General features: G+C 36.8%; 1 protein-coding gene across 1 annotated transcript; it reads left to right on the top strand.

The window, feature by feature from the left end:
- Nucleotides 1-1,079: 1,079 nt before the first annotated feature.
- Nucleotides 1,080-15,003, top strand: LOC579600 (protein SAND). Its single transcript, XM_030987936.1, has 13 exons — nucleotides 1,080-1,187; nucleotides 2,343-2,535; nucleotides 3,394-3,616; nucleotides 5,252-5,330; nucleotides 6,489-6,575; nucleotides 7,779-7,872; nucleotides 8,919-9,033; nucleotides 9,261-9,482; nucleotides 10,406-10,617; nucleotides 11,733-11,911; nucleotides 12,515-12,617; nucleotides 13,288-13,383; nucleotides 14,338-15,003. The coding sequence occupies exons 1-13, from the start codon at nucleotides 1,120-1,122 to the stop codon at nucleotides 14,380-14,382; spliced, it is 1,716 nt and encodes a 571-aa protein (XP_030843796.1). The 5' UTR covers nucleotides 1,080-1,119; the 3' UTR covers nucleotides 14,383-15,003.
- Nucleotides 15,004-18,288: the final 3,285 nt, after the last annotated feature.

Below are 18,288 nucleotides of genomic sequence, written 5' to 3'. Positions count from 1 at the left end.
AGTATATTCATCCAAAAAGTTTAAACTGAAATAGTAGAAGGGCCTTTTCTTTTGAAGGTGCAATTATCTGGAACAACCTCTCTTAACTAATGAAGTACGTAATGCCCAAACCAAGCAGTCCTTTTACACAAGTTATTTGAGAAAAATTTAAATAAAACCCAAAACATAGTACACGCAACTGATAGGGAGTCTGTCACAAACTTGAATAGAAAGTACTTACCATTTACAGATTACTGTATTTCTCAAACTTATTCTACATACTACAAAATGTATTCTTATGTTTAAACACTCTGTGAATACAAGGATTTATTTTCAAATAAACAAAAAATGATTTTCTTGATTTTTTTTTACCGTGCTGACTTTACATTTACATTCAAAATTGTATTTGCATTCTTTCTGATATATCTTGTTTACTATTCACCATATAGGCCTAGTGATGGCTTCATGTATATGTATGTCTTTATAATCACGTATTTTTATGTAATGCAGGGCCCCCAATTATTAGTATAACGGTATCTTAACTACTGATGGGGCTATCCTGTTGAAATAAAAACGAAATAAGTAAATAAAAAATACGACTACTGACAACGCGAGTTTGTTGATTATTATGTCTGTATTGTTAATTCTGGGGTCAACGTACTATGAAGCCATATGCTTTATGTTGTTGACCCCTCTTTCTCATAATTTGTTTTTGTCTTATATTATTGCTCTGTACTGTTTTCAATTCATGATGCTTTGTTTTTTATTGTTTGTTATATTATAGACTAGTACATGTATGTTTGTTTTATTGAGAGTGAAAATAAAGACGAACTGATGAACTGAACTGGACTTCTCCATTTTTCTGGCTTCATAATATCTCCCTTGATAGTGAGGTCACGTTGCAACCTAGAAGAAAAAATTAGATTGAAAACTACTCTAATTATATCCCTTGTTTATACGCTAGTGAATATGTTTTTGGCCGAGGAATACTAGTAGCGAAAATCGCTGGCTTCTCTGGATATTTTTTCTTTGACAATATTTTTTCAAATCCGATTTTGCTGAATGTTTGGCTTTCTCGACTACACCATAGCTACCTACGCGTAAGTACTAGTCGTTAACTTCATTGTGAAAGTAGAAAAAATGGCCAAGGCAGCGTCTGCAGACGGGGAGGAAACAGTCGTTTTACAAGGAGAGGAACCAGGTGCAAGGTACTATAATTATGAGGAAGATGTCTTAAATTATTGTTGGTGTGTGTGGTAGATTGATTTTATGTTGAGTTTCCTTTTCGATCTGTTCAACTTCAAGCAGCTGGGTGTAGTCCCGTGAGTAGGGTATTGCGTAGCCTATCTCCAGGGAGCTCTAGAGGTCGCAAATGAAAATGATTCAAACACCGCGTTTGGGTCACAATTCTACGAAATGTAAAGAGGAAGTAATTACATTTTTGACTCACAATGTTTTCGACTCCGCTGGGCAGCCGTCCAACCATGTCCAAATTAAAAATTTAAAAAGTCTTTGATAGGGAAAAAGGGTGATTTTTCGTCAGCGCTGGTCCGAGAATGAGGATCGTCCTCATAAACACAGACAAAATGCGTCCTAAAAAATATGGATCGTCTGCATTTTTGAGGACTTTTTTTCCATCGACGCTGTGCGGATTTTCAGTTACCGAACCTCTAGTTCTGGTCATGCAATTGCATTGTGAAAGAAACGTTGTGGAATCGATCAGGGAAGGTTGATCATCTAGCATAATGTGTAGATCTACTGCAAGGTTCTGGAATCATCAAAATGATAAGAAATTTAGCCCAGTCTTCGTAAAGTTACAAGCACTGTACACAGAAAGATGTATATGGGACTACGCACACACGTGCGTGACACGTGCGTTAATTAGGCTCTCACAGTCCAATAGATAAACTAATTTACCAAATATATCAATTAGTAGGCGGTTTCTCGGCAAAAGTTGTATCATCATGTATTAGTCAAAACATATTCTTTCACATGATTGGTAATAAGAGCTTCCATTTCATTTTTTGAAATTGGGGCGTTTCCAATACTGGTCTTTACCTTTAAGATTCTGCCCAACTCAAGTCAACTCAAACTTCCAGAACATCCTGAAAATGCTCTAAAATGACTAGTACAAAAGATACTGAAATAGGGCATATCACACACACAAATAAATTTGCCCCGAGCCCCCATATATTTTTTCCCTGTTTTGCAATGTTTTTAAGATGATTTTGCATTACATACATTGTAGGATGATACAGTATATCGGCCGAAAAATCACTCCTGACCGACAACTCTGGAAGTTACTCTGGAAGGATTAAAACAAAGAATCACATACATGTATTGGTCTTGTCTTTTTCTTGCAGTCAACATTCAATGCTGGTTGCAGGGGATTCCTATGAAGAACTGGATTACGATCTGAGTGTGGATGAGAACCAAGTGAGAAGACGGCTGAAGAGCGGTACTATAGCTGAGATAGTAGAGAATGATGATCCCAGAACAGAAGTACCGGTAGGAAAGCTAGTAGACCTCCAACCTGAAGTGTTTGAAGACATACCAGTAAGTAACTGCTCATTCTTCCTAGTTTGCTGGCACAAACCCTGGTCAGTCGTAAAAGAGAGTCTGCACTATAAGACTACCATACATGTAGGCCATGTACTATAGCTGCTCCTGACACAACCAGTAGGTAGCTGGGTTAGGCTTCTCTCAAGGCACAATGATTTGTTGATAAAGTGTCAAATTAGGGTCTGTGCTTGCAGACTACCTTCTTCCCTAGTGTCATCAGCCCGTGACACATACTTCTGGCATATATACTAGAGCAGCCCCCCCCCCCCCCACCCTTACGTAGGTCAAAAGGGAGCTAGAGGGATTCACACTAAGGCCAGAGTAGACAGTACGCAAGGGAAATTCTTTCTTGCACCTTTAATTTGAAAGACAGTTTTGCAGCCTCACCCTGCACACAAGCAATGCACAAAGTACAAAAAATACTCTATTTAAGAAGCTGGAAGAAGACACCAATGAGATATCTTATAGAGATTGTCCTCCGCATTTCGCAAACATGCTCTCATAAATTGGAAAAAGCCACTATGAATCAAATTTTGCCATCATGAATTTGTTGATTATGCAAATTGATTGACAATATCTTAAATAGCACTTAACCATCCTCAATGAAGTTTCAGAGGTACATTGGAATATAAGTATCCCCTGAACTCTGTGTGAGTTTCAAAAGGAAATAATGTAAAACTACAAACTTATGGTTTTCAAACGATATATTATTCACAGTCCGGTATACAGTGTCATGTGTTTGACCAAGTTTATGAATGTGGCCATCTATGAAGAACGAAGATCTTTAAAAACAGAATGTGTGTATGACCATGAAGACTAACATATATACATGTAATTTAAATTTGTTTGTAGCAGGGAGATGGTGCCGATAATGTTGACAGGGTCAATGAACTCATATCAGAGGTCAATGAACTCTCATTGAGCCAAGGTGCTGAGGAGAGAGTGCAGGAGAATGACTTGAACAGAGAAAAAGAGGCTTCGGCACCTGCTGGGACCGAGGAAGAAGAAATAAGAATACGATCCGGGAGTATGGTGGACAGAGTAGAACATACAGAGAGGGATCAAGTCGTAGAAGGTGAGTAGTCCAGCATTCTACAGAGATGAGAGAGAGGAGAGAGAGGGAGAGGGAGAGAGTGAGAGAGAGAGAAAGAGAGAGAGAAAGAGAGATGGATAGAAAAAGAGGCTTCAGCACCTCCTGGGACCGAGGAAGAAGAAATAAGAATACGATCCGGGAGTATGGTGGATAGAGTAGAACATACAGAGGGAGATCAAGTCGTAGAAGGTGAGTAGTCCAGCATTCTACAGAGATGAGAGAGAGGAGAGAGAAGAGGGAGAGAGAGAGAAAGAGAGATGGATAAGATAGATGGAAAGAAACAGAGGCTTTGGCACCTGCTGAGACCGAGGAAGAAGAAATGAGAATACGATCCGGGAGTAGGGTGGATAGAGTAGAACATACAGAGAGAGAGATCAAGTCGTAGAAGGTGAGTACCAGAAGTCTAACATGATACATAGATGTGAGAGAGTATTAGAGAGAGATAGAGAGAGAGAGAGAGAGAGAGAGAGAGAAATAGTTAGATAAGATAGATAGATAGCTAGATATGAAGTAGTCGTGGTCGAGTGGTTTAAACAATTGACTGGAGATACGATGGTCTCTGATTCAAACCCCAGAGCAGCACTAATGTCCTTCGGTATTAGAGATTCTTCACCCACGTGATAAGTGGATACTGTCAGGAAAGAATTCCTTGTCATGTTGTGAGCACCGAAAGCAGTAGCTTAGCAGAGCCTGGCTGATATTTGAGCAACTTGAGCACCTTGCGGGGTGGATATGTGTGCTATAAAAAACATCCAATATCATTATTATTATCATTATTACTATTATTATAATTATAATATACATGTACATAGTATAAAAATATACACTGCCTTGAGAGGTTCTGGTTAAAACTATGCGCAAGAGGTGACTCCAATAGTACTATTTGCTGAGGGGCGCAGCCCCGAAGCAAATGGTACTTTTGGAGTCACCGAGGCCCATAGTTTAACCAGTACCTCGAATAGAAGGCATGGTATATTTGTTTTATATCCTGCATCAAAAATTTGTGAAAAAAAAAAAAAAAACTTTTTTGGGAAAAAAAAATTTAGAACAAAAAAAATGTCAATTTTTATCTAAAAAGATTTAGAATATTTTGTTTTCATTAAATTAAGATTTGAAAAAAAAATTGATTCAATTCAAAAAAAAAAATTCACATTTTTTTTTCAACTCCCAAATAGTAAACCAAAATAGTACTCTCATATAGTACTTTCTAAAAATAGGTCAAATATTTCTGGTCATGTGACGAGCTCTCAACCAATCAAAAGCCAACAAATTTTTGATGCAAGATATAAATTTGCACAGAGCCATAATATAATATGGCATGTGAGGGTGCACATGCCCCCGGGCAACAGGGAAGAATTTCGCTTTTGTGCACCCTGACCCACATGCTATTCCTTCTTTATCTTACTTTGTATTTTTCCTATTTCACTCTGTATACACCTATATACACTGTACATGCTGAATGTGTTTTTATGGTCGAATAAATAATAATAATAATAATAATAATAAACAGAAATCATGGAAAAATGGTTGTTATAATAATTGTGATTGAAGATTGCTTCCCTGTTCTCTAAGTTGTAGAAAGAAAGAAAGTGAAAATGCTCTTAATTTGTATTTTAGATATTTACAGCACCGAATGGAAACAACAGAAGAAACATGTGTTTGTGTTCAGTGATGCCGGCAAGCCTATCTATTCAAGGTGAGTACATGATGAATGTCTTATCATTCAACTAGAAAATGATAATAAAAATAGTGATAAACACAATAATAGTAAAGATAATAATAATAATGATGATAACAGTAATAATAATAAGCATACTACTACTACTTCTATTACTGCTACAATAACTACTACTACTACTACTTCTACTACTACTACTTCTACTACTACTACTACTACTACTTCTACTACTGCTACTTCTTCTACTACTACTACTTCTACTACTACTACTACTTCTACTACTTATGATAATATTAATAATATTAATGATAATAGTGATTATAATTGTACCGTAATTTATATTATTATTGCATAATTTCTATTGCATGTGCCTAAACCTCTCATGACAGTGTATCAAGCAGAAAAACAGAAATGAAAGAAAAAAGACATTAATACTGATATATGTTTCAAATATTATACACATCATTATTAAATATGTTCAATCGGTCCATATTTTCAGCCGGGTCTCAATTTTGGTAGGTATGTTGGACACAATTGGAATCTGAAAGATCAATAGAGAAATGTGGTTACGTACACACTCTACTCTCTACAATCAAATCTAATGTTTGATAGTAGATCACGTTCCTTATGTGTAAATCTATTATTTCAAGTTTCAAGTTTCTAACGTTTTGTAAATACATGTATCAATGTTATTAGCTTTTATATCCAGCATACTAAGAGTCTTGCAACTGATTGGTCTAAACGAGGTCAGATGATCAATGATAGATAAGTACTATCTCCCTGCGATAGGACTTTTGTAAAGTAATTTTTGCTGCTGCCCCACTTGCCCACTGAATAAGCATATACATGTAGCGCATAGCAAAGTAGGTTACGCGAAATGTCAATGTAAATGTCAAATCAGCACGCATCGCCTTTATTACATGTATGCATGTTGTGCTTTCTAAAATCTAGCTGAAGCTAAACTGTCTGCAGAATCAGTTCTTTTAATTATGTAAAATTCACTTTAAAAAGACCTTATTGCCGATGTGGGATATAAAACAAATATTAACCTCCTTTACTCGGGCAATGGATACAAACTATCATCGCCTCGGTGATCTCGGCGATGATAGTGTGTACCATTACCCTTGTAGTCTATTAATATTTGCTTACCATGCTTTTCTTTCTTTCCTTGCTTAGATACGGGAAAGAAGACAAATTGAATCCTCTAATGGGTGTGATGCTTACGTTGGTATCTCTTGTAGGGATTGAGAAGAACACACTAAGGTATGTACACAATACAGTCAGTTAAACCTGCTTTAGTGACCACCTGTATAGAAAGACCACCTGTCTTCAAAGATCCAATTTTTTGTTTCCCTTGATAACGTTTTCTCATTGAAACATGTACTAAAGGAACCTGTACATGAAGACCACCTGCCTGTTAAGACTACTTTTCTTGTCTCCCTTGGGTGGACTTTGTAGACAGGTTTCACTAAGTATCATATTATATTCCATTAACCCATAACAATTTAGATTCACATTTTAGTGACTTTTTATTCTTATCTCTTAACCCATTTACTACTGAATTATCTCATTCCCATTGGCTAAACACAGGGACTGTCAGGTTCCAGGAAGCAAGGGGTTAATCCAGAATGTATGAGCAGAAAGTGCAAAAGTCAATAGATACATGAGTTCATGATTTCACGAATAAGAGCGATTTAATAGAAAAAAACAATTATTGAAGTCTCTAAATGGGCAACGCATATTGAAATTTATGATCACTTTGTTGTTAGGCAGGACAAGCCATGATGTTTGTCCTACCTAACAATAACAATGAATGTATGCAATTAGCATTCTCACTATTTAAATACAATTATTCCTAACAGGTGAATGAACTAAGTTGTAACATGACACTTATCAAAGATTTGCGCATTAAATTTAAATTACATTACGGAAATGGTCTATTGTGACAATAAAAAATAAAAGCTTGATTTTCGTTAAAGACACTCAGTAGTTAGCTCTCATGGGGAATTCAACACCGTTCGGGTGTTTACCCAATAAGAGGTGCTGTCAATCACCCGAATTAGCCTTCAGTTTTATGACCAGCAGGCCTTACATGTATGTAACGTACTGCGTTTTCCACCCATTCCCGACATGGTAAAGTCATTATCTCACTTTTCCGTCAGCCGGAGATCTCCGAGAGACGAGGGGGTATTTTTTTATTGGCCTACGGGTTTCGCTGTGTGCAGACCTAATACCTGTACACACGTTGATGATTTGTATCCACCAATTCTGGTGTCAGCGAATTATGGCCTTCTGCACATGGAAACTGACAAGTGACTCCCTTTAAGATAGCTATTGATGGAACATGCAATGTGCCTTCAGTGACTGTCAGCATACATGATGGAGAATGTTGTAGATGGTATATTGTGCTTTTACATTTATATCACATACAAGTATAACGTATGATTTATTTATATTTTTTTGCAGGTCATTTCGAGCTGGTAACCATCTGTATGTATTCTTATTACGGCAGCCTCTTATACTCGTAGCTGTATCTAAAACAAAGGAATCCCAGCAACAGGTGTGTCTCAATTTTCATTTGCCTAACTAGTGTTCTTACTTGAATGACCTTGAGGGGATATCAGAATATATGAATTTGGGTTTTGTAAGCGAGTATGCTATTAGCTGAAAAGATGTCATGTGATAGTCATAAATTTGTTGCACAAGCATGCAATATATCAACCCAAAATGAGAACCTGGTAGGATGATGAAAGCCTTTGTGAGAGAAATTGCCATATGCCCTCACAGTGACCATATGGTAAGAATAATCACCAGGGAGTGGAGATGGTGCACATTGTGTGTGATCAAATCCGATGACCGGGGTAATAATAATAATATCTGTAAAGCGCTTTAGAGACGGTATTCCGTATTAAGTCATGATTTATTATTATTGCCTGATGTCATAGAGAGGAGGCAAAATATGTATAATTACACAGCTCAGAGGCGTGATCAATATAAAAAAACAATTGTGTAGAATGCTGAAGTCATTTTTAAGTCCTCATTTACATGGGATCGTTCACATGAAACAATACCAATTTGTGATCTGTGGGGATTTCAGTTGCCATGCAACAGCCAAATATAGTGCAAGATGCCTTGATGGCATTTGAAGGCTTGATGATTTTTGTTGTTGTTGATTTAGAACACAATTGCATTGATACAACCATTAAAAAGATATCACTATTTCAAATTAGCATTGAACTTTATCCCCAATCCTGTAACACTTATATAATATTGGATGGCTTTTAGTGTGGAACAAGAATATATTGCAATGAGTCGGAGACGAGTCCAATATTGTCATAGCAAGAGCAATATATTCTTGTATGACAAGAAAACATAGCCATGTAATATTATTATCATTATCTATATCAGGTTGACTAGCAAAATAACAAAATTTGTCTTACCTCGTTTTTTTGGGTGTGATATCGATAGTTGAAGTTTCCGGATGACTGAGCAATGCGAAAACAATATTGGTCGGTCATCCGGGTACTGCGCTAAAGATGTTGAATACGCTGATTTATTGTACCACTTGGGAGCCTTATATAGATAATAATTTGTTTTCTTTCACAGTTACTGATGCAGTTGACGTATGTGTACAACCATATAATCAGCGTCTTGACATACTCACAACTCTCCAGTATCTTCAAGAGGAGGGATAATTATGATCTACGAAAGCTTTTAGGAGGTAAGCATTTATATTGAGTTGATTTTTTCTTGTAAGTCTTTTAAAGATACTATGGAGATGGTGCACATTGTGCGTGAATGAATCTGATGATTGGGGTAATAATATCTGTAAATCACTTAGAGACAGTATTTTATATTAAAGCTATATAAATCCAGAATTTGTCCAGATTATTTTTATTTTTATTTTTTAACTTAATGGGTCCATAACCTCTTCTTGTTGTATTTCAGGTACTGAGATCTTCCTTGATAACTTGATAGAGCTGATGGACCGTGACCCATGCTTCCTCCTGACTGCTATCAGGTGTCTACCATTGGACAGTGCAATACGTGATATGATCGGTAGCGCTATGCATAGTGCAAAGGTTAAGGACTTGGTCTTTGCCATCCTCATAGCGGACAACCAATTAGTCACTCTCGTGAGAATGAAGAAGTATATCCTTCATCCAGCTGGTAGGTTGATAATTAAAGGGATCTTTTTAACAATGTCAAATCTGAGCTGCACGGCCTACATGTTATCAGTGACTGTTATATGGTGTTATATTGAAGCCCTAAAAAAATTGCACTTCAAAATGATCAAGAAGTGCCTCAAAAAAGTAAAACCCTTTGAGTGACAGCCTAGGCTGTGAGACAGATTTTGAATAAGTAAACCATTAGATGTCCAAAATGGAGTATGAGAAATTTTCATAAGTAATCTTTTTCATGTCACTTTACTGCTACACGTCATGTGTCTGCTGTAGAGAACTTCAGGGGGGGGGGGGGTTTCAAAAAGATCCTAAGTAGAACTTATCTCTAAGTTGGACTTAAAATTTATGGAGAGCCATTTGTAGCTTGAAAATAAAATATATTCAAAAGCGAAATTTCAAGTATTTTACACATTTTATAAATTCCACATCAAGAACATGAATCTCCTTGATGATAGAAAATATGAATGATTTTAATCAACATTCTATGCCTTTTAACACAACTTTTACTTAATATTTTCATAGATGCTAATGGCTTTCCAAAAATGTTTAGTCCAACTTAGAGATAAGTTCAACTTAGGATCTTTGTGAAACCCCCCTGGCAAATGTGATATGATTTTTTCACTTTGAAGTCATGATTTCACTATAACTGCATCTAAATATTGGAATAGGCTACCTTTAACACTCGGATAATCACCATCTGTCTCTTCATTCAAAAAGGGACTTAAAACATTTCTTTTTTGTAATCCAGATTTTTAGGAGAATGTAAGTTTTCATTTTTATTTTTGGTATGGTTTTTCTTGTTGTAAGTGCTTTGGGCCACTCTGGGAAAAGCGCAGTATATAAATAATAATAATAATAATGATTCTTCAATGGTATGGCATTATTTCTTTTTATCTCATTTTGCTTTAGATTTGCATCTTGTTTTGAATCTTCTCAACAAATCCACTTCCTTCAAGCACTCTGACTCCTGGTTGCCAATTTGCCTACCTAAGTTTGATAGTAGTGGTTTCCTTCATGCGCACATCTCCTACCTCGCCGAGAGTCCTGCTTGTCTCGTCCTCCTAACGGTCGATAAAATGGCCTTTGCAGAAATGGCAAAATGCAAGGAGAAAATCTTAGAGGTAATTTGCGTGTTGTCATAGAGAGTAGGCAAATGTGCATTTTGTATTCGTGCTGTGAACACTGATCTAAAGTTGATCACCATGTGACTGAAATGTGACTGAAAATACCCATTCTTTTTTCACATATACATGTTCATTTGAAGAGGTCAGGACTGATAATTACCTGATTTAAATCGGTTTCCTGATTTATTTATTTTCCCCGTTTTATTTTTTTCCCTAATTTTTTTTTCTTCCCTTATTTTCCCTATTTTTCCCTGATTTTCTTACCGGTACTCGAAAGGGTGGGAGGGGGGGGGGGGGGGGGGGAATTTTGTTAGATGCCATTTTTTTTTCCTGAATCCTTTTTTTTTTTTACTTATAAGGGGGAAGGGGGGGGGGGGGTTGGTTGGTTGGTTGGATGAAAACAAAAAAAAGTTTTTATTTTAGTGCTCACTTTCACCCCTGGTAGAGGTGTTGTAGTTGAGTGGTTTAATAACCTTGAGTGGAAATGCAAACTTAGGTGGTGGGTTCGAGCCCCAATCACTTGAGCGTTGCTCCTCTCTCCGCCCAGGTGTTAATGGGTTACCCGGTAGGATGCGAACGTCATTGTGTAGTGGTCAGATTAGCATGTGTATCACGTCTGTCACTAGCGGTGACTAGCTAGAATGCTCCCCAGGGACTGGAGAGTGTGCACTATAAAATGCAGAACAGTGATTGAGTCCAGTGACTGGGGTAATAATAATACTGTGAGCACTTAGGTCAGTCAATGGTAAAACACTATATAAGAAAGCAGCTTTGGTATTATTATTATTATTATTAGGATGGAGCATTAAAACTATTCTAAGGTCCGGGGATGCCATTTTTCAGGCAATAGCCTGAGTTCAGGCCCTGGCGAGTTATTTTCAGACCATAATTTAGGCTTTTTGTGTACACAATAGCTCATTCTAGGTGATTTTCAGGCCCTCTAATCAATTCTATCTGGCATCCCTGAAGGTCATAACAACACTGATGGAGCAAAAGAGAATTATTTTATTGTGTGACATTAGCATAGCACGTGACTTTTAAATAGTTTCATTTTAGGCCATATCGTACTGGTCAGTCCCCTCAATCTTTGTTGTTTTATTTTTTTGTGGCAGAAATTACAGAAGAACAACTGTATAGCTGCCATCCAACGAGCTGTGTCCAAGGGCAGTTTCCGATGTCAAGAGGTCGGCATTAGTGACCTTCGCCACTTCTTGTATAAATCCCGAAGCACCGCCCAGTATACTGCACCAGAACTGGATGCTCCCTACACGCAGCCAGATGAGAGAGATAGGTATGGTGATGATTCATTTTACCATTGATATTGCATTTATATTTGATATCTCTGGGGAGTGTTTCACAAAGACTAAGATTGACTTCAAGGTGGACTTAACTCTGGCAGGCCATTCATGCAACGAGTTTCTCTAACCATTCATGGCATTGCTCTATCAAGGGACATACAAATCATGGTCACAAATCTACATAATTCACCTTTTTTGATAGTTCATTACTGAAGTTTAAAATATTATCTAAAGATCATAATTGAGAGACCAATGATGAGAGCAACCAGTGGCATGAACAGCCTGCCATAGTTAAGTCCAACTTAAAGTTGATCTTAGTCTCATCATTGGTCTCTCAACATTTAGTTAACAACTAAATTATTCATACATCTTGTGCATTTGATGTGTTTTTCATAACTCAAGAAAGAGAGGTGGAATTGTTGAATTGGGGCCTCCTTTGAATACTTTTAGATGTAAGCTTCAATACGTCGCATTCTCAAGAAACAGATATGGACAAATCAATTTTGCACATACTACAAAACAACAAAACTTGGTAAGGGTACAAATAATTGAGTTATTAACTGTATGTAAGATGAGACTTCTCTTGTATTTTGCAGGTTATTATCATTATACCAGTACACTCATCAGAGAGTCCATAGTCCATCAAGACCACTTAAAATCATGTTTACCGTAGGATCTAAAGAAGCTGTTTTAGGATGGGTAAGTTCATTCAAACTAATTTTGTGTTTCTTTAAAGTTACTCAAAACTTGTAATGATCTGTTTCTCTCAATCTTCTGCTTCATAATGAAATTCACTTAAAATCGGGATGGCCTTCCACTTAAACAAAGCCATGGTTTTACCTGCCATTATATTATTACAAAGCCAGCTTACACTGAGGTTTCTTGTATAGCGCTCAATTCTGTCAAACTTGACACTCCTGGCACTGCTTTAGCATAGCTGCCATTATGAAGCTTTATAATTTCAAGGAATTACTTTCTGCCAGGTACCCAATCACCTCACGCAAATGCTAAATGTCTTGCCAAAGGCAGTCCTGCTGTGGCAGAGATTCTTAATACCCCTTACCCTGTGGTTTGCAGTCCAGTGACTTATCCCCTAGGCCACAACACGGTATTAAAGATGCGACCGTCATTGTTGGTCAAACAGTTTTTGAGCGTCCAGTAACGCCTGGCTGGAATGCTCCCCAGGGAGTGGAGATTGTGCACACAGTGTGTGCAGGCAAGCACTGAATCCAATGAACGGGGTAATAGTAAATCTGTAAAGCGCTTAGAGCCATCATATATGTACATGTAAAGCGCTATATAAAAGCGGAATTAATATTATTTTATTTTTTAATCGTTTTAATTAACAATATTTTGATTTGATTTGTAGGTAACTGGAGGGTTTGAACTGTTTGCCATCTTTGGTCCTCTAACCACCAAACAAGCTGCTATATTTGCTGTCAATAAACTACTCAAATGGATCAAGGTAAGTACATACTTCCCAAGGGTTATTCACATAGGATGCTTTCAATCCTTTCAAAAAAGCCACAGTTTAAAGACCGTCAATACTACTGGGCCAGAACGGATTAGACCACACAGCAAGGTCACTGACAGGTGGCTATCTCATTAACTCAGCTCTCAACTAACATAAGAAAAAGAGGATCATGGGGGACCAACAGGCACCGATTGGGGAAGTTTTCTGTATAGAGGGAGCAAGTAGCTACATGAACTAGTAGGACAGTGGGGCTTTAAAAAAACAACATACAAATGAACACGGAATAAACGTTCTGCACGTATTCCCTGAATTCTGTTTTATATCATAAGATGTGTGCGTGTGTGTCTCCCGTTGTTCCTTTCTATCTTTTTGTGTCTGTCTTTTGATTTGATGTAAGGCCTTTTTGGGGGCCCTTTGAAGCTGAATTTGATTGGCTATTTTTTTTTACTTAGGCAGCATTACAAAATGTCATTCAAGACATGCTTTTGCACGAAAATTCCCTCAAACGGGTTCATAGTACTACTTTGATGTAAGTCACTAGCTGTAACAGACTTTCTGCAAGTCCCATAAGTGGCCTTGGGGGTGTTTCATAAAGCTGTTTGTAAAGTTATGCATGACTTTACGTCTTTACTTCACGTCAACTAAAGTTGAACTGTGGAGATGTAGATTAACTTTCTTATTATAACAAACATCTTTAATGCAAAGTATATTTTTGCCATACCCGGTAATTTAATTGAAAAAACTTTGGGCATCCTATCTGGCACTTCATATACAATTCGTTCGTAAAGTCATGCGTAACTTTACAAACAGCTTTATGAAACACCCCCCCCCCCCTGATATTACAAGCAAGATGTATTTAGGGGTATTGGCGATAGCGTGAATTTAACGTTGATATACATGGAAAATACAATAAAAGAGTGCTGTGTTGTTTTCTGATATTTACAGAAAGAAGAGACCAGGTTATTCATCTTGAACCCGCCAGAGTATTGAAGCAGTCAAGCTGCATCATGCTGCTATCAGGGATACCTCATACAAGGCTGTGAGGTCTGCTGTTTCATTTGCTACGAGACTACAGAGTATGTCATTGACTGCTAACAGCCAACAGTTATTCTGTATTGCAATTGTAGACCAGCCACTGTCGTAAGGGAAGGGCAGAAGTATGCATTTTGAGTCTCACTGCTGTTTGGGAACTGTTGCAAGGAGTGTCATAATCAAGATGATAATAATTTAAATTGTAAATTGGAAAGTATAACATGTCCAAAGAACTTTCAAATTTACTTGAGTGTATCCATTTTGTTGTTAGGTACATAGACATGTACATGTACATGTATGACTAAAACATGTTCTTTAATAGCATACATGCAAACATGCCTGACAGTGGCAAAGGTAGTCAGGAAATCACCATCTGTAAATATCTTTAAATCAAAACTGAAAGCACATCTCTTTAATTAACTGTAAATCTTAGCATATCAGGAGCTATTGTAGCGCAGTAGAATATATACTTAATGTTTTAATCAAAAGAGTATGTCATGTGATTATTAAAATAATAATAATAATAATATTCATTTGTAAAGCACAATAAATATGTGGATATATTCTACTGCGCTGCAAGAGCTCGTAAATGCTGTGCTATACATACTATATGAACAAGTGAGTTTTCAGTTTTGATTTAAAATTATCTAGTGATGGGGCTTTCCTTATTTCTAGTGGTAATTTATTATTGGTAGTTGGATATTGAACCAAATGGAGCCCTGCAATTAAGTTACTAGCATTATAAGATTGGCTGCTAGTGTGCTACTTTGCCCGAGCAATACAGAGTGAAGCATGCCATCTCCAACTATGCATACACTAGTAAACTGGTCTATGGTTGTCTCCAATGCTCACTGGTGTTTAATGTCTCCTGGGTAATGAGAGGCAACTGTGAATAATGCCTTTAATGGTAATGTCTATACCATGATAAATACAATGTGGCACTGGGAGATTATTTGTGGCATACAAAGAGTTGTTAAATGCACCAGTCATAACAGTTTTTCATCTGAGATAAGGTCTCTGTAATGAAATGCGGAATATAATCTTCAACAATTTTCAAACTGCATTCTGTTTTGCGGATGATGAGTCATTTGGTTTGTCATTTTCAATCTTCCCCTTTGACATCTGGTGGATATGTACTGTCTTGAAACAATTATTTTTTATGTATTGCATTATTTGTATATTCTAGATAAATGTGTATATATTATTACTTTATATCAACTCATATTTATATGACCCAGCACCACAAAACCACCCAAAATTTGTCAGAAATGGCATTTTGGTTTAGGTCTGATTCTGAAAGATTGGATGTTCCTAACCCATTGGAAAAAGGAGGAGAATGCCCTGTGATGGAGAACTTTACCTTAGCAAAAAGGGATTATCAGATTGTTCTAAAAGTTGTCACACCAATTCTATGCATCCTGTTTTTTGTGTCTAGGTATCAATGCAAAAGCTCACTCTTTTTTCAAGTTATGGGAGACCAGTAGCCAGGGTCTCAACAAAATTAGAACTACCGGTACTACAAAATAAACACATTAACAACAAATCAAAATCAGCCAAATATAGGCCTACAAAACGCTGCAAAAAATTCTAATTCTAGATAATATGGTGGTTCAAAATTCGGTAATAAGATAGAAGAAAGTATATTTTTTCAAGAAATGCTAAAAACTAAACTTTTCTTCAACCTGACAAAATACACCTTTAGAGCTCTAACAAAAAAAATCACACTATGCGACTTTTAGTGGTTTTGTGGTGCAAGGTCATATTTATAGTTGCCGATTCAAAAGTTTATCACCAAATATTTTGGAGTATTTGAGGAGATTTGTTTAATGTACATGAGGAAAGGGATAGTGTAAAAAGAGACATCAGGGCTTCTCAAAGTCCACACAGCTGTGCTTGTTAATCCGGACCTTGGGGCATGACATCCCAATGGCCCCCTCCCCTGGGGGAAAAAAACAGGTAAAACATGTTCATTTTACCTTTTTAAAAAAATTTTTACTTAGGGCTCATGGGGGAGGGGGTGCAATTTTTCAAATTTCCGAGAGCCCCCCCCCCAAAACAACAAAAAAACAACAATTACTGTTTGTAGGAATTAGTTTTTCTTATTTTTATATACCTCACTTAAGAAATCCAGCCATCTGATTGGTCGAAATTGCAGTCGTGATTTTAGCCATTCCCGTAAGGAAACGAAAAGTGCCAAAACCGATTAGTAGTCCAAAAGAGTAAAATCCCTCAAAATTCCAGTTACCGGGAAAATAATAAAATCTTGCTCCGATACCCAATGGTTTACGTGTTAAAATGTTCTTTGAGTGAGCACGGACACCATACAGTGTTTTTTGTCTGCGATAAACAGACAGCTTCTCAGATTTTCCATGATTTCTTAACCAATCTTTACTCAATAAAAGGATAAGGTAAGAATTCTTCGTAAATTTTTGTTTGAATTTGGCATATAAAAGGGATAGCGACTGCTTTAATACTCAAGGACTGGCCGTTTTTATAAGCTCTTTGAAAAATTTCATCCGCTGCTATCACCCTGAAGCACGCCTGGGTCTTGAGCGTATAAAAAAAGCCAGTCCTCTCGTAGCAGTCGAAATCTCTATATTATATTTTATTGATGGTTTACATGATTTTTTTTGTGTCCACTTTTGTTGGTGTTGCTGAGTGTAGCTATGTTTGCTATACAAAGTAATCAGTGTATAATATGATGCCAGTGCCATCTGTAAGTATCTACAGGTTTCAAACGGAAAATTGTATATATCAAATTATTTATCATTTCAACTTGATGGAGATAAAAAGTATGCCTAAAAACATTTACAAGTTATGATGTCAATTGTTTTTATTTTGTCATTTAGTTTTTGAAAATTCATTTTGTGTTGTTTTGCATTTATTGGGAAATCCAACCTTTGTAATAAGTCATTAGTGTGAACACAGAAAGATAAGAGAAGTAGAATGCCCAAAAAATTCAGACCAATAATAAATCTCAAATTGGCAATTGATCAGAGGATTGTGATGTAGTCCTGGGGGTGTTTCACAAAGATCCTAAGTTGAACTTATCTCTAAGTTGCACTTAACAATTATGGAAAGCCGTTAGCATCTTTGAAAATACCTTGTAAAAGTTATTTTAAAAGGCATAAAATGTTGATTCAAATTATTCATATTTTCTATTGGCAAGGAGATTTCACGTTCTTGATGTGGAATTTATGAAAAGTCCAAAATACTTCAATTTTTGCTTTTGAATGTATTTTATTTTAAGGCTACGAATGGCTCTCCAGAATGTTTAAGTCCAACTTAAAGTTAAATTTGACTTAGGATCTTTGTGAAACATTCCCCTGAATAACTCTCCTGATCGTACGTAGTGTACACAAATATTGTTCATTTATGTTTTTCTCCTTGGCACCTTCACCCTTTGGTACTACTAAAAGTATCATGGATAGCATATATAATACATGTAGGCTTGGTCCTCGATATGATATGACCTAAATTATGGATCATTTCAACTTCAAATTAAGCTTTTTTTTGTATTCCTCTTGCCAAAGGTAAAGATTAATTCAAATTCAAACATGATTATAAAGAAACTGACCAGACATGAATTGAGATAACAATAGGGCAGTTCAAGATGGAATTCAAACAGGATGGGGGCACGTGCCCCCCCCCCCCCAAAAAAAAAAATTCCAAGATTGTCTGGAACTTTTTTAGACTGCTTTTTCCATATTGTCCTATGTTTTTTAGAGCACATTTTTTTTTTTTTTGTCCTCGGAAATTAAAAAATTTGCATCCCCCCCCTTAAGCGCCCTTTTGGGGCCCCCCAAAGGTGTTTTTTATGATTTTTTTTCTCAAGAGGAGGGGGGGGGGGGGGGGGGGAGGCCC

This window comes from Strongylocentrotus purpuratus, unplaced genomic scaffold, assembly GCF_000002235.5.
Source record: "Strongylocentrotus purpuratus isolate Spur 01 unplaced genomic scaffold, Spur_5.0 spur5_scaffold_17, whole genome shotgun sequence".
Classification (NCBI taxonomy): domain Eukaryota; kingdom Metazoa; phylum Echinodermata; class Echinoidea; order Camarodonta; family Strongylocentrotidae; genus Strongylocentrotus; species Strongylocentrotus purpuratus.
The sequence above is the reverse complement of the archived record's forward strand: the minus strand, read 5'-3'. Positions and strand labels throughout refer to the sequence as shown.